This window comes from Apus apus, chromosome 16 (assembly GCF_020740795.1).
Source record: "Apus apus isolate bApuApu2 chromosome 16, bApuApu2.pri.cur, whole genome shotgun sequence".
Lineage (NCBI taxonomy): Eukaryota > Metazoa > Chordata > Aves > Apodiformes > Apodidae > Apus > Apus apus.
The window spans coordinates 6,993,667-7,011,652 of NC_067297.1; the positions used below are offsets into that span (position 1 = coordinate 6,993,667).

Consider the following 17,986-nt stretch of genomic DNA (forward strand, 5'->3'; position numbering starts at 1 on the left):
GTGATTAGGTGATAATTGGTTATTTTCCTCAGTGGTTTTTAACCTCTCACCTTGGTTTCAGTTCTCCTTGTGGTTCCATCTTCAGAAGTGACAATAGACACATGGGAAGTGGGAGTGCCTGGGTCTTCCTCCACAGTAACTGTCTCTTCCACCATTTCTTGAGGCTCTTGCATCATTGCTATTGATGTCTGGTTACTGGGGCTTTGTTCCTAAAGAAGCAGGTAAAAAATAAATAAATAAACTTTTCACTTCTACTGTCATGGATTAACTATTTTACTGATTTCAGCTTTCTCAATTGAAAATCATATTTTACCCAATGACTTGAAGTAGAAATCCAGAGAAAGAAGTCTTGACTGTGTCAAAAAAGGAGGCTGCAATGATGCTGGTGTGGCTGGGCTCAGCTCAGTAAAAGGAAATCATGTGAAGCATCTATTCAGGACTTCAAATTTAGAAACAACCTACTACAGACTAGCAGACTACTACCTTATATTTAAACCTACTTTAAGCTTTCTCTTCAACATCAGCATAGAAGGAGTGGAATTTTTGCCTCTAAAACCATTCATTCTGTTCCACAGTGAAGAGGACCACTGGCTTTCAGAGCAGTTAATCTTATATACCATTTAAAGTTTACTTGCATTTGATATTCAGTTGCAGATTACAAAAGCTGCAAAACATCAAGACCTCCTATTAAACTGACACCTTTCTCAAACTGTACAAAACAATGATAATTTTTAAAAATGGATAGCTAGAGATTAATACTTGAATTATATGAAATGCCATCCTTCTGATACCTTCCCTAAGTCCATCAGATCTAACTGGATATAAGATTATTTAAATTTTGTAACCGCTAGACAACATAAAAAAGCACTAAACACAAAGAAGGTAGATCAAAGGCCAGTACTTTCAGGAATACTGCCCAAAGAGAGCATCTCACCAGCACTAAGGTCTGAACTTTCCTTTTTGTTACACGACTGTGCATCTCACCACAGAAACCAGAGAAGCTCCCCTTTGGTAGAGGAAGGTATGAAGGTAGATGGTATTTCAGACACTTCACAGCAAGTGGTCAAAAAGGAACCAACTTACACACTGAGAAAAAAAGATTTTTCCTCAAAATTATGAATCCTCAACTACATAAAATGAAATTATACTGTTCATTTCATTATATACCCTGAAGATACTGGGCTACACAGGCCTCAAAGCCAAAGCAAGGCTTCTATTTGCACAATCTTGTCAAAAAGGCACACAAAGAACATCCCTTATTAAAGAACATATATATGTATACACACACACGTATACAGAGAGACACTTTTTTGATTAAAAAAAACCTACACAACAAAACAAAGCAAACAAAAAAAAAAAGGGGAATGGAATGACACCAGGCCCTAAATTACAAAGTCGATACACTTTCCCTAAAGAGAACACCACAGCAAATTCAGTGTACCTACTCACATCACAGGAAAATAAATGACTGGGATGAAACTGTTGCCATGCAGGTGTTGAGCCTAATTATATCAAGGTTTAAACATTCTCTACCTGTGAGCAACTTCACTGCAAGGGAACTACAACATTTTAATTTGTAACATTGATTTAATCCCAAATATGAACTCTGGATTACCCCCTTTGCTGTGCCCTGTTTTCTGCAAGCCCTGAAGGACATTATCCTTCTGAGTGACTTTCCAAGTCGCTGCTGAACAGGAGCAGGGTCTTTTACTAAGCTCCATAGGGAGAAAGTGTCATTTAACCTTGAGGTGACTGCATTAATTTACATTTTTGTTCCCCTACAGATTCTTCAGAAGCAAACTCTGCTTTGTGGTAATAAACCTTAGGAGACGGAAGGCAGAATGGAATCTTTGGCTCGTTGAGCTCTTGCAAAACTTTTTCTTTATGAAAAAAAATAAGTCTTCCTTTGTATTCAGACTGCCTGAATCTGCAAAGGAAATCTTTAAAGCTGGGCACTTAAACATGAGCAAATGGCAAACTAGAGCATATTGACTTTAAATGAAATCTGAACTAGTTTTTATCCTCTGGCTGCTTCTAAAATGAAGATTCAGGGAGATGTGGTACAGACCCGCATTCCTACAAGAGAAAACTATTCTTAGCAAGAGACTGTCCTAAGCATCGGGAAGAAGAAAAGCTTGCAAAGTTCAAGGTAGATATCCCAACACAGACAACTAACCAGACTGCATCTTCCTGTGTGATCTACTGAGGACAGCATATGAACAGTGAGCAAAGAGGACAGCCTATCACCCAGCTTAGTCTTCCCTGAAGTAGCTTACGGGGGTGGTTCTTTGATCTTCAAAACTAGTACTTCCTCCACGTCACTAACTTGGAGTTGTCATAAGCTAACATTAATGTAGAAAAGATGCAGAGATTCTGTTATCTGTTTTTAGCTTCCATCATTAAGGATTTTAGGTCATCACAAATTGCAGAAACTGGGACACATTATCCCTTTTAACCATCTTCTTCTGTGCTCAGCTTCTAAGTCAGTATTTAGGACACTCTTTTGCTAAGTACATCCCAGCATCTTGGATTCCAAACATTTGGCAGGCAAGCCTCATTACTCAAAGTAAAACACATGTTTCCAGATAGAGCTGGAAAATGACACTCCTAATAAGTAATTCTACCTGTAGTTCCCTTCCTTCCAAAGGTAGGAAATTCCAGTTTAGAACAACACACACTCCTTTACTTACCTCGCTGGGGGCTTTCAAAGCAAAAACAAGTAGGCAGCTCCTCTTCACAGACTAACACTGGCCAAAACTCTGTGGCCTTTCCTGTATTGTCAAACAAGAGGGTGTTCCCCAGCACAGGAGGGATCTGCCATGCCAGGGCAACCACTGTCATGACCTGAGTATCTGGAAAGACCAAATCTAAAGGGAGATTCTTTCCAGTACTCTTCAACGGGACACCCTCAGGACGGATACATGACAGTTCCTGCAGGTTGGCTCCCTCCTCCCTTTGAAAGGGCACAACAACCCAAACCACAACAGCAAAACTAGAGAAATCGTGTCACAGGGAGCATGAATCAAGGGCCAGCAGCTCCCAAAGAGACATGGTATTGAAGATCCTTTGGGTGGCTCTGCAGGGACCTCACCGGCTGAGGTTCACTTCCACAGCACCTGAGCAAGGCAAGCAGGACTGACCTGAAATGGTAGCCAAGTCCAACCAAGAAGTAATGCCAAGGCAACAAGGGGGGCTCAAGGTCAACCTGGGATGCAAATCTGCAGGTCAGGGTTAGAATCAGGTCCAGTGACAGCTAGGCAGGTGCACAGTGTCAAGGCGAGTCTGAGGTCAGGCAGGGAAGTCAGCCTGCAGGTCAGGGTCTGGATCAATAGGGTCCTCAGCCAGGCAAAGTACGGCTGTAGTTAAGCTGGAGACCAGTACTCCTCCAGCACAGCCCAAGCATGGACTGAAGCCTCAGGGTTGAGCTTAAATAGAGCTCCTAGGTCTCTGGGCAGAAGCCCCACATGAAGCTGCTCAAGGCCACTAAAGCCTGTCAGTGTTCTCTGGGATCCTACAGCCCCTCTGAAATGGCAGCAGGAGTTCTCTTACAATGAACACACACACTTCAAGGTGACATATCCCCCCAGAACTGCAAAGCATGACCCATGAGGTCTCTTTCAAATAATGACCTTTGGCTCCTTCCAAGAGATCATAAAACAAGACCAAGTTATGAGAACAGATACCAATCCAGTTATTGCACAGGGTATCAGTAGTCATGGCTTTTCTCCCTGCGTACCAAATGAGTCCTATCCTGTTGATCTGTGCTTGCATCTCCAGCATGCTTTAAAAAAGCCAAGCTATTTAAAAAGCAAAATAACAATCAATTTATCCCCAGCCTGTAAAAGTTAAGTGCAGATGAAACAGCTAAAGACCTTATAAAATAAGCAAGAATCATAAAATAACAGTAATTCTTGTTTTGTTAAAGAACAGAGTGATTTACCATTTAGAACTCACATCTCCTAGGGCTTATTTTGCATTAGGATACTACAGCTTCTATAATCATCACCATTTCAATTCCTAGAGTTATATTTCCATCAAAGCAGTGATTTTATATATTTTTTTAATAAAAAACCCGTCCCCCAGGAGGATCAGACATCCTACTTTACAATAGTAAACAAAGTCCTTTTTTTTCTGCCCATGAAACAATCTGAAAGAGTCTGGAAAAAATATAAAATTGCACATTATTACTTCAAATAAAACAGTCCCTCTTTAAAAACACTAACAACATGTACGTTGAATCATCATTCTCCCAGAGATACCCTTTGTTCAGTCAATTGCAATGCAGGCTATTCAGGCTACTGTTTACTCCAGGCTACTGTCAGATACCAAAGTTGAAGGTTTTTGCAGAGCACAAAGGCTGGATTCTACACCAGTGGACATACTTGTCCTCAGCCAACCCCAGCACAGACAAAGCTCAAGTGTATCAACTCCTGTGAAACACATCACAAGTCTGGGCATAATTAATGCCATTGGACAACAATGATAATTGAATTACATGTGGATTCTTACTACTACTACTACTCTTTCTTTAAATTACTTATTAAAAGCTCTAATCTCTGCAAAGCATGAGATTATTTAGAAGCACAAAGCAGGTAAACATCAGTTTTGTCAGAATCCAATCTCAGGTTGACGTTCTGTCCCACTGGTCTTCTTCCAACTCGGGTCTGCGCTTCCAGCTCAATCAAGCCCTCGAGCTTTGCTGAAGGCATGTGGAGAAGAAAGGAAGACAAAAAAAGGCAAGTTTGCAGGAACACAGCAATCAAAAAAAGTCTATTTTGAGATCTGCATCAGATTGGTATCCTAATGGGACATCAAAGAGGAAGAAAACTCATGAAGGTTGTTAAATTTTTGTTGTTGAACTGTATTTGTGGCAGATCTTTCTCCAATAAAAGATGTAGCTCCCCCAGCAGCTGAAGACTCAAATCTGCTTACCATCACAACCACTTGTCTTGCCAGAGCCCCCTTTCTTTCACCACAACTGGTAGATCCTTGCTGTGCTCTCTGCCCTGGATTTGTTCAGATTGATTTCTGTCCACCTATCACCTGAGACAGCCATACAGGAGACTGTCTTAGTCTATTTAGATTGTGTTTCAGGAACAGAGAAACAGGTGAGCCCTCACATACAGCAGTGCTTGCACTACTGCAAAGCAGGGCACCTTCTGGAAAAGCATGAAGGCCTTATGTTCAAGGACGGCCACACGCTGCACGACTCCAGTTCAAAAAACACAGCAAGGTCCAGGTCTTAAGCACCCCGCACAGGTTCTCAGTCACACTTATCCAAACTCTTCACAATCAGAGGAAACTGCTGCACAGTTGGGATCAAGTGATGACACATTCAGGCAAAACGGCCCTGGAACAACGAAAAGCACACGGACCAGGCCGTACTGAAACTGGACAGTGCATAATGCTGGAAGGAGAGTTTGCAAGATAGACAAGGATTTTAAGATCAGAATACATAAATATCTACTTTGCTGCAGATAAACTGATCTCCATTCAGTAAGCCTACTTCTCTGGCTAAACGTCACGTGAAATAAAACGTGGGTTTTACACATATGAATATAGATATAGACAATGGACTCAGCTCACCTCAGTGTGAACGCAAACACATCAATGTACAGCAAGCTTCAAGCTCTCTGTCAGAGCTCTCAGACAAGCTCTGCCCTGAGGCTGGTCAGTTCAGAACATAAGGAAAATGTTAGCCCTAAATGAAAGCAGGCTGTCCTGGCATGGGCTACCAGAATGAACTCAGCCATACACCACAATGCACTGTTTCCTGAACACTTACACACTTCCTTTGTTCTTTAGAAACACACACAACAAGCAACTAACAAATAATGCCAAGAGTTTTTAAAGCACCAAGGTTAAAAAGGAACATTTAAGCAACTGAAAAAAGCCCTCAATTACAGAAATTCTGGAAAGCCACAAAGAGCAATTTTTTGGTTTTTTTTTGCAAACAGGCATGGTAATTCACTATCTGAAGGCATCACACCTTTCAGGGAAAGCAAGAGGCAGAGGTGAAGGAGAACGAATCAAAACCCAGACAAGGCCTGTAGTAGCAATATTCATCCCTCAAGTACTGCAAGACACACTGGGGTTCTGTTCAGCCACGCGGTAACTGCCCATCAACAGGGAAATCTACAGTGCTTGCCCAACGGTCAACAAAGAGGGCTTTTATGCTATTTTAAACAATCTGAAGTGTCTCAGTTAATGGAATACTGGGCAATTGGCCCTCAACTATTTCTAATTGACTGGAATGATGGATGAAGCTAAAGGGAAAGCTGACCCACTGAACTCTTCCAGACAAAGCTAGAAAACTGAAGGAGATTGTAAACAGTTTATAAGAATGAGAAGTGGGAGAGGCAGAGTGTCCCAGAGGCTTTGCTCCTCTCAACCTGCTGTTGTTTCAGATGAAGGAAAACAAAGAGCTTCAACTCAGAGCAACAAACAACAAAAAATACAGGGCAAGCCTAAACAAATAGGGTATTTTTCCCATGCTCTCACTCCCCTTCTCCAGTAGCTACTTAGCTCTGCCATCCAACCTGGTCCTTTGAATCAGGAAGGGCAATTTGTCACTTTGACAAATAAGACATCTCTCAGGGCTCTGCACTGCCCTGCTTTTCAGATTTACTGGGTGTTAACCAAAGACATCAAGACATTATGTCTCAGTCAACTTCAACAGATGTGATAATATATACTTAAAACGTATGTGTTAATCAGTTCCACTACACTATAGGTAATACCCAGCTAATCCTGCATGCCCATTGATTTTCAGAACTAAACAATCCCTAGTAGCTTTTGTACTGCGAATGGGCAATACTGCTGCAATGTGATAGAGCATTCTACTGACCTGAACTGCTCCTAGGAGGGAAGACTGAGGAGACATCTTCCAGGTAGGGGAATGCATACATAATAGGTTTGAATTCACAGCACCTATCTTCAGGCAGCTTAGATAGACATCTAAATGCACAATAATTAGTTCTTCCTCTTTAGTAAAAAAGAAGAATAGGAACTTCAGAAAATAGATCAGATCTCCAACAGACTAAATGACCTCCTTGGACACCTTGCCACTAATTCTGAGGGGAAATGACATCAAACACTTCAAGACAGCATTCAAGCTGGGGGATGAATTCAGGACTCAGAGCCCCAGTGTATGAAGTCTGTGGTAGAACACAGAATTGGACAGAGGTATCAGAATTCCTCATTCAGTCCCTTTAGTTACAAGGCCTTTTTCTCCCCCAGTGATGCAGCAAGATCAAGTAGTAAAACAGAAGCATAAGCCATTATTTTTAATATTAAAATTATAAAGGCACAAAAAAGAAGAACATCTGGTACACAGTGTTAAGGCTAGGCCTTTTGCTCTTAGCTGTCAGCAGCATGGCTAGTGTTTATCTGGAAAGTTTGCCCACTAGGAAACCATACTAAATGAGCAGGAAATTACTATTTCTTACTAAGATTTGTACAGAGAGTTCGCTGTGATTTGCCAAATTACCTCCCAAAGAGAAACACAATGCAAATCTGTGTGCCTAATCTTTCACCAAACCCAGAACAGATCCAACTTACTTCCTCTCTGAAGTCTTTCAGATAAACTAACCAAGGCTAAATTAGGCAGATTTTTAGTGGGATGAGGTTACATCATGGATTAGAATTTTCCAGCAAGCTTTTTCCTTCATCTCCACCTGCTGCCTCTACAATGCTGGTATTAAGGGTGGTGTGGAATGACTCATTTGTACATTCCTTTCTGTGAGACAAGCATGCAGCTTTCTTTCTCCTTGGCCCTTCAGAGTTTGGGTCATAAATCAAACTGATGCATGTATTACTAAATGTCAAGTCCACAAACCTACATGCACATAGGAGTCAGAAGTACAAGCTAGGTCCTTCATCTAAAACAAAAAAAAGAACTGCCAGTTTGGCAGGGTTCAGCAGCAAGTTTCTTTCTGCAGTTTGTATCCCCCAGACTACCCCAGCCACTTAAACACACCACTACTGTTTTAAGCCAAAATCTGCCAGACCCAGCCTGTCAGCTCCAGGCCAATATGTGCACGCCTACTTGCACTGCTACAAAACTACCTTAGAAAATTGCTTTTTTAACTTCAAGGCAGATGTAAACTATCTCTGCATTCTTTTAATTATGACCAAGACTGAAACATTATTTGGGTGTCCTAGTAGCCATATCAGATCAGTGTTAAATTTAACTAATCTCCTCAGCCACCCACAATCTTGCCTGTAGATCTGAACTACACAACAAAAATGTTCTTTTTTGTGGCAAAACACACTGCCACAGCACGAAAAAAAAAAGGTTTTAGAATCTCGAGGGAGACAGAACAAATGGATCACTGATGAATTTTTAAACCTGCATTCCAAGAAACCCTTTTCTTAAATAAATAATTTCTTATTCTAGTGATTGACAATAAATTTAACCACCCAGCTCATAAGGAACGTGCTTGCCAATGTTTCCCACTATTAAGCACCAAAGCAGGTTTGCTTGGCACAAAGACAGCAGGACTGCTTCAGTCCAAACAGCTCCCCAAGAGATCACCCATGTTAAATCACATTTAACTTCATCCCTCTGCATCTCACCCCCTTCACTCCCAGCCTCACACCAAAAGCCACGATCTAAACAAAGCATAGCAGGGAACGTGTGAACAGCCTGAAACAGAAGCCCAGCTCTCAATACTATGTAACCCCAGAGAGTAAAAATGTGACAGCAGGAAAGAAGCTGTGCGGGAGGTCTCTGTCTGACTACAAGTCCATTTGAACACCAAAAGACACAAAGAAGCCAACAAAGCCACAGGCCGCTCCATCTGCTGTAAATCTTCCAAAAGGAAGAGATTTCAGCAGCAAGACAATTTTCCCCAAGTGCAATGCAGTTACTGTGCTATTTCAGCTACTCAAGAGAGTTCACAAATAGCTTTTTTCCCCCAGTAGTCCATTTATTTCACACATTCTCTGTTTATTTCACAAAACTGAGCTTACAACCCCTACTTGTACATGGACAGACCTCCACACAGACAAGAAAGACAGCAGGTAGACTTAATAAGCCAGAGTTAAACTAGCAATAAGACTTACAAGGAGAAGGAAAAAATATGAAGAGTTCACTCACATGTTAGGGAAAATGCTGAATAAGAACAACTCATCATCTCCATTTGGCACACACCTGGTCAATGCAGGGACAAACTGTTCAGCTCTGCCTCCAGAGCTGTGGAAGGATGTGGATACACTTCAGTGGGCTCAGAGCACAGCTAACTGAACCACCTCAGAGAGGGTCAGAAAGGTGCCTCATCCAGCCATATGGTCCAAGCTATTCACCTCAGAGAAGAAGGTCAAGTGGCAATTTATTTACAATTCAAGTGCCTAAATGTATAACTGAACGTGGATAGGAAACCCTACAGTCTCACAGCTAAAGTTTTACTAGTCCCCATGTCAGGAAGCTGAGGGCTGACAGGACATATAGATCTTATTTTAATTTTTAGACAGTGACTACATGTGGCACAGGTAAGAAAAACTTACATACTAAAATTTTCATCACCTTGTAATAGGCTGTGCCTATTTGTTTTCAAGAAACATGTTTCTATTTAATCAGAAACCTGATAAAGGAGAGGTGCTTATGGGCATGCACCCAAGTGACTGAAGGAAAAGAGAAAGAAGATATTAGAACCTTTGTTCAGGCATTGTCACCCAGAGAACCCACAGGAAGCCACTGGGTTCATTCAATGTATAAGATTTCTAAACATTGACAGACAACTTAGCAAGGACTGCTATTATTGCATGATGAGCATGACTCTCAGAAAGGAAAAGTCATTAAAGCTAAGGTGGAAGTCACCTGCTCAGAGGTAAATATCGTCATTAGAAAAGTAAAATAGTTCTCAATTTCTCAGTTAAACATTTGGCTTATTGTAATTTTACATCAGCTCTGGCTAGTGTTCCTCATGCTTGCTGGAAATACGCATCTTTCTGTGATCATTCCTATTGGCAGAGGGAACGCAGTCGGCACTTCTGGATTAAAGCATTTGAATTGTAGAATCCAATCACTTTTGCCAACCACACAATTATTTACATAGTATCTTATTTATGTTGCATGTTTGTTTGGCACTTCAGAATGGAATTCAAATATGATAAAGATTAAGACAAGATGCAGCCCTAGTGCAAGTGATCTAAGTCACTTTCAAACAGGTTCTCAGAGGGCTATTCAGAGAGCTGTTTCTCAATTAAACACACAGAGATAACAACAAGAGATGATAAAGGATGAAATTAAGGACTTGCTATTAGCGAGCATCAGGCAGAAAACTAGATTCATGCTCCAAATGTTGTGCTTTCCTGCAGTTGGCAAGACAAGCTGCAAGATTGCTGTTTCAACCCAGGCTTAAGACAGCTGTGTTTCACTCCCACTCCTTGTTGTGGTGTTTTGCCAAAGGAATCTCTAATTTTTCCAGAGGAGCCCTGCCAAGCTGAGGCTACCAATAGGACACGGTGTGTCAGTAAACTTCTAGCCAGCTTGTTCATAGCCCAGTCAGAACTCTTCAAAGTGCCTAATTCCCTGCAAACAGGCTGGCAGCAGTAACTACCTCGCCTTCATGCAAACCACCCTCCTGTGTCAGCCTCCCCTTTGTTATTTAGGATTGTACAGGAGATGCCAGTTTCATCTTTTCTGGCAGAACATGCAGGATTAAGGTATCCAGCCTTGCCCTCTCTCCTTTATATAAAAGGAACTGCTTCCAGTAAGAACCCACCTCCACTACTAAGTTTTGGCAGAAAAATTGGTTCTTTCAGTGAAATTCCCAAAAATGCATTAGAGGAACAAAGTTCCCTATAAAGCATTTGCAGTCCTTGTATCATCTATACACACAGCTGTCTTTCTCAGAGTTCAAACATTGTTTTATTTTTCTTCCAGCTCCTCACAAAGAATCAAAGACTAAACAGCCAGTCATTCCATCCACCCTTTTTTAAACAGTTGGACAGATTCAATCAGTACAAATTTAGCAGCAGCAAGCCCACCACCAGTGATGAGCACCCTGCCATAAACACTGTTCCTGCCTCCAGGGCTCACCTTCAGCACTGGAAATGTCACACATACACACTAGCAGGGTTAGTATTCTTTTGGTTTTTAGCTTTTGGGTTTCCCTTTTTCTAAGTGGAGAATGATGCATTTTGGTCCCTTCCCAGAGTCCGCAGCAGCAGAAAAATACCTCCAGAAAGGTGCTGCTGAATCCATACATCAGGGTTGCTGGTCTGAGCCCATCATTCATAGAAGTATTTTTAACAAATTGAGATGTCCTCAAGAACACTCTGACAGAAATCCACAATACTGCATAACTCGTTACATCAGGGAGTACAATTATTATGAACAGATAAAACATAAGCGTGGAAGAGAGTAAGTCTGGCAGAAAGGAGACGCAAAAGCCATGCTAGAAGTCAGAAGCACACCAGGAAAAGACGGGCAGAGGAGAAAAGCATTACAAAATGCATGAGTCTGCCTAGGAAGGCAAAAGCACAACAATAAAGCATAGCAGGGAAAGTGGACAGGACAGAAAAAAAATTAGAAAAGACAGAATCCATTTATGGAAAGAGCAAGAAAAAAGTAGTAGGAAAATGTGAGGAGGAAGTATGAGAGAAATATTTTAGTCTTTGATTTCAGCATGTTAACACTGCTTTAGTTCAGCATATAAATCTTTTGGAAGTATATTAAGACATTTTTTTAAAGGCTTTCCAAACAATGCAATATAATTCTTCAGCTTTTTATGTGGTTTACCTAGAGTTTTTTGTGGCTAGGCTCTCATTAGATGTGTATCTTGTTCTGGTACTTACTAACAGCGAAAAGATGATAAAATACAAGAAACCTGGACACAAGCCTAGCATTTGATTTTACACCAGCCATCACTCACAAGCAACAGTATTGTGCCTTGCTTGTGACTTCGTGATACTTCTATATTCACTCAGGATGCACCAATTGTGCCTGAACTGCTCCAGACAGGCGTATGAACAATTCATTTCAGAATTGACAGAAAGAGTAATTTTTGAGATCCTCCTGGCGAGCATGACTCCAGATGCATCATGACCCATCTCCTGCACTAGAAGCTCAGTGCCAACCACCCTGTTTTCAAGCTCGCAGCAGGCAGGCTCACTGCATCTGACACATGAGCTCAGGCTCAGGGAGGAGCACTGCCCTAAGTCACAAATACCAGGGAAGTGCAATACCACAAAGATAGAGCCAAATTAATAAATCTTGTTTACACAGGATGACAGTAAGCAAGTCAGGAAGAGCAAATGCAACCATCTAGCTCTTTGAGTGGAAAACAAAGATATCCATCCTGAACAGCAAATTCTGTCAAACACCAATGAACACTTCACACACCACAGGCAGAAATCTAGTCTGCTTCTACACTTAACTCAATTATCCATGTCAACAGTGACCAAACATCAGTATTTATAGCTCCCCACTATTTACCAGTTCACACGTGCAGAAATAAAATCAACTTCTTATTCAGAAGTAATCAGCAACCCTGATCACAGGAAAAAGATCCACATTCTGCCCCCCCTCTTCCCCGCGCAGGAAATTTAAACTCGCTACAGCTCTGTTTAGAAAACTAAAACCTAAGGATAACAATATCATTTATTTAACAAAAGCCATCCAATATATTCTAACAGGCTCTTTGTACGCATCTAAGGTATGTTTGGAAACCCAGAAAATATACCAGATAATGTGCTCTGTATATCCTCAGCACTAGACGTTACAGCCAGTCTTAATCCTAGCTTTGTAAACCTTGTAGACACAATTCATTGTGCTTCTGGATCCCTAATATTTTGCAAAGCACTGCAGTTTGCTGGCTTATAAACATACCCTGCCAGCTCACTGGGTAGAAAGATTTCTGCTGACTTCATGTATCACTTTCAGTTACACTCATCAGGGATTCACACTTTTCCCTGATAAGGATATAGGCTGCAAGTCCTAAGTAGAAAAGGTTATGCATGTGTCTGAAAAAGGCTGGTGACATTTTGATAGGTGGTATTTGACTATACCCACAAAGACATTAAATATAAACTGTACTAATGAAAACCAAGGTCCTTCATTAAAAAGTGAAAAGCACATTAAACAACCCAGAAGCCACTGAATACTGCACAGCACTGCTTAGAGCACTGAATCATATTTTAAAATAACCAAATGATTTTTTATTTATTTACTATTCACAGGTGTATTCAGATTTTTTCCTTGAGAAAGGGAAACAGGGCATGTGGCAGCTGTTCTATCATACTGATTTATACATGACCACAGATATTCAAACATTAATCAAGGATGCTTTACTCTCAACTAATTTCTCTCAAAGATCTCAAACTTTTTGACAAGCTGCTGAAGTAAATACTCCTCTAACCCAGACACCTGATGCTTTTTAGAAGGCAGCACATTTAAACTTGGACCTCTTTACTTTCTCTGACCCACTGGGAGCAGCCGTGCCTGTATCAGTGGTACAACCTGGGAAGGCACAGTACAAGGCTACTACTGGGAAATACTCCTCTTCATACATCAGTTGTGTCCAGCACTATTGCCTCCATTCATTCTGCCAGGCATTTAAAACACAGAAGAGATACCAGATTCAAAATTAATTTTATCTGCAAGAGAAGGTGAAGTTGTCCTGCACTAATGATGTTCTGAAGATGGCTAAAGAAACAGACACCAAAAGCCATATAAATACATACAGTGAACATGGCCTGATTAAGTACTTCACTATTACTTTTGTCAAGTTCAAACAGGGGATTTAAATGTCAAATATTAGGCAATTTTACTGCTTTTTAAAAGATATAATTGATAAAATTACTTTGTCATGACAAACACATTTTATACCCATAACTTCTCCAAGTGGAAGTGAGATTAGATAAGCCCCTGTATTCTCTGCAAACTTTAATGAAGAAATTTCTCCTCTTTTTCACATAGTTCCACAGATACCACAAGAGATAAGGCCATTTTTTAATGAAGAGGAAAGTATTCCATGTAACAAGAACAAACTGAGAAACCATAAAAGGGAGGCTAACTTAAGCAGTTCTGGCTCAATCCTCTATCACTAAGGTCACATCTCAGCACACTGTCAATTCTGAAACATTGCCACATCTTGCAGTGAAGGTGATTTTCCATCACAGGGTATTTGGATTCCAATAAAAGGTTTCTATCTTTATACTCAGCAGGAAGTAAGAATACAAATCCAGATAATTAGTTTAATGGAATTTTACACAGTTAAAAAACCTTCAGAACATACCAGTGAGTGAATTGCTCCAAGAACGTTACTTCACACCTGCAGCAACACCATAGCAGAAGAAATCACCAGTGAAATCCACTGCTTACAGCATTAAGCAGCATTTTACAGTTTGAGCAGTCAAGGAAGTTCAAACGTTCAGTAGCAAATAGGCTTTGTAAATCATTCGTATATCATTACTACTAAAAAGACTCATCAGAACTCTAAGTCATTGTCAGGATCAGAGATTTTAAAATCTTTACCATTCATCATTATACTACAACGCAAGCATCAGTTTAGGTATTCTCTATCTTGGAGCTCTATGATCTTGATTGTAGACAAATAGACTTTCTTCTAAAAGCAGATAAATGCAGGCTTCTAATTTAGCTGAATTGCTCTACAGTGTCTCTGAACTAGTTCACAACACTCAAGTTAGTGCAGTGCCATATACAGATGCAAACAAAGCTGTTTCATACTAAGAGGAAGGCACTGACAATACATCACCCATTTGTGCCACAGCCCTTTTCTGCAAGTGTGTGCATATGCTTCAGTACATAAAATAGCTATACTCAGAGCTGGTAATTCCACATGCACACCACTGCTAAAGCATGTTTCTCAAAACAAAGAGACCATGGACTGTTGGGAATTGGCCAGATTCAGCTGAACGGTCCACAGGGCAATGGTGAAAACTGGCATGTGTTGACATCAGTTATATGTGAGAATGCTGGTGGCTCAGAGACAGCCTAACCATTAACTGCAGTCTGCTCTTCTAAAAGCCTGGCAGCAGTAGCCTAGAGGAGGCAGTCCCCAGCATAGCAAGAGAAATAACAAGTGACAATTCAGGAAAGCATGTTCACTACCCATCCATGCATGCACGCAATCTTGGGCCAAACAGGGGATGTGCTGAAAGATGTTCCCCAGAGGGAAAGTGTTTATTAATTAATATCTACTGAATTAATTGGTTCCCCGTATGCTCTGCTGCGTTACTAAGACTGCAGCCCTACCAATACTGCTGAAAGGTGTCAGGTGGAGACTACCCAAAACTACACCAGGACACTACAGTCAATTAAAAAAATTAATTTTTTTTTTTTTCCCAAATTCGGAGTGTGTCCATCTATGTAGAAGCCATGGAAAACACATTTAAAGTCTCCAACTCATAATCACTTTTAAAAAAGCCAACACATGCTCCTACTTCAGAAATAAGCATGACACACTGCAGAAAAACAGATGGAAGATGCTGATCTGAGGCTGCTGGCTCACCTACTGGCCCTTTACCTGCAGTAACACTGCTGTTACTTTCACACACCACCATACTCCTTACAACAATCTATTCCCAGTAGCTAATGCCACTACTACCAAACTGGTATTTACATCCACCATATCCTCTCCTCTTACTCCCTTTCATCTGTTCAGGAGAGGTATTTTTGGATTCTGACTACACCTGGCACAAGTTTGTACAGTGACATCATTTCTCCAATGTTATCAATCTCAGAGAGAGACTCTATTCATCGCATGTCAGTGTCAGCTGGCAGGGTCCAGGACTCCAGTCATTCCTGGTATAGCAGTCATCCTTCATCAGCCTGTGTAAGCTCAGGCTGTAGTAGCAGAGGAGGGAGAGCAGCCCTACAGCAATCCTTTCATAAACACACATTAGCACAAGTTGTGCATTTTCACCATGAGAACAAATTACTCACCAAGATGTTCCTCCTCCACTGCAATGCCACTTCTCCCAACCCCCTGAATGCACCTACACAGCACAGAGGCCAGCAAAACCCTTTGTCAGATTGAGGGAGGACAAGCCCCCATTACAGCAGGCTCTCAAGCAGATTCAAAAGCCTTTGACGTTTATTTAGTCCAGTTCTCAAATTTCAGCATTCCCTCATGTACACAATACCCCCTTAGTCCAATTCAGAAATCTGAAGAGCAACAGCTATAATTACCACACCCAGTGGTGAACTCAGAGTACAGCAGCAGTGACACAAAGCTAGCTGCCCCAGCTCCCTCTCAGACATATTCTAAAGTCCACATCTACAGCAGAAAAGCACTGTCCCAGATAAATAAAAACACTGTGTGTTCTAAGTTTTTACTGTCATACCACCAGTACAACACACTACCTACTGCAAGCTAAACAGGCCCAAAGACCAGACATTTGAGAAAATTTTTTATACAGAAAGTGCTCTGGCAACTTGAAAGATCTTGGGTGCAGCTCTAACACCATTCTTAAGACCTTGAGAAAATGAAGCTGAAAACAGCCTAGTTGCAGAACTTCAACAAGACATTTCTGCTGCAGGAAATGGTTAAAGAACATCACACAAGAAACATTTATCAATATACGCAGGTGTGATTGTAATGTGTTCAAAACTAGCTTCCTACAGGGAAAGATGCTACCAGGTCATGTTGACAAGAAAATGAGGGGCTGTAGAGAGGCTTAAAAGTCACATTCCTAGATCAGAGGCCTTGCTAGTAATAATATCTTTACAAGTACACAATAACTAGAACAAAAATTAAAGCTACCTTCATAGAATACTGCTTGCTGTGAAGCAGGTTGCAAATGACAGTCAACAGGATCTATGCTACCTGTCTGGCAAACGTATTTTCATTTTATACTGGGCATATGACAAGCAAGATTTTTGAAGTGATCAGTATAAAACATTAGCACACAATGCAGGGGTTAGGAATGCAGTAAATAAAAAGGTGGGAAGACTCCTCCTGTCTGGGAGAGTTGTGTTTGAAAGATTTGCAACATGCCACATAGAACTGGGTACAGCACTTCATCTTTCTGAGAGATGGGAAATCTCTCTTAAAGCTATAAACCACTGCTCTTTAATTCAGAGTATCTGCCCCATCCAATGATTAAATCTTTTGACATTTCATTTAGGAGGAGGTATTTCTCTCCCAGATGCTAGTAAAAAGCATACTACAACAACAAAAGACAATGTTCCATTTCCAGCCACTCTGACACAGCAGAAGCCTATACAAAGGATTTCAAGAAGTAACCACAGTACCCACAACATCATGTCAAAATAACCTCAGTAACCCCCTTATGCACAGACTGGAGGCACTTATTTGCTCTTCAAGGATTCAGGCTTGAGGGGATCTTTTCCATGCACTTCATTTTGTTTTGGTTCACTACCCTGCATGCATATATGAAAGACTTCATAACACATTTGCTGTCCACCTGGAAGACATTAATGATTAATTTCCAAGCAAATCAAACAAACAGCTCTTGGGCTTTCCTCTGTTTCTTCATTGCTTGCTCTGAAAAACAGAAACATCACGTAAAATCCACCTAGAGATCTTTAAAAACTGCAGTATTTTTCAGCCTCAGCACAATAGCTGGGGACCCAAAGGATTTTTATCAAAACCATGAATTAGGAGATACGATTTCAAGTACAAGAAGTGCATGCCAGATCAAATCTTGTCTTCTGTCATACAAGGTATCCATTATACAGTGGATTAATTTGCAAACATTATTTTAAATGGATTTTATATAAATCAAACAAGGCGAAAAGACATGAAGGTGTGATTTGTACTGTCAGCCTCATGCCTAGGAGCACAGACCCCAGAGCAAGCGAGGACTTACATGAGGTCCGTGGCAAAGGAAGCTCTGCACACAGAGACAGTTCAGCTGGTGGTGAAAGATCACATCCACCATGACTCCCAGTCCTTTGAAAGATGTTAGATTTCTTCTTTCATGTCTGCAGTGCAGCTCTGGGGAATGGCTAAATATAAACCAAAAGGCGACCAGTAACAGAAGCAACACACAC

General features: G+C 41.0%; 1 protein-coding gene across 12 annotated transcripts in view; it reads right to left on the minus strand.

Annotated features, from left to right (window-relative positions):
• The window catches only part of ARVCF (ARVCF delta catenin family member), a 249,036-nt gene that overhangs the window by 87,687 nt on the left and 143,363 nt on the right, over positions 1 to 17,986 (minus strand). For all 12 annotated transcript variants that reach the window (XM_051634294.1, XM_051634300.1, XM_051634301.1 and 9 more), the window contains one exon: positions 51 to 209. In XM_051634294.1, the coding sequence (XP_051490254.1) occupies positions 51 to 209 (159 nt within the window). The remainder of the gene's footprint in view (positions 1 to 50; positions 210 to 17,986) is intronic.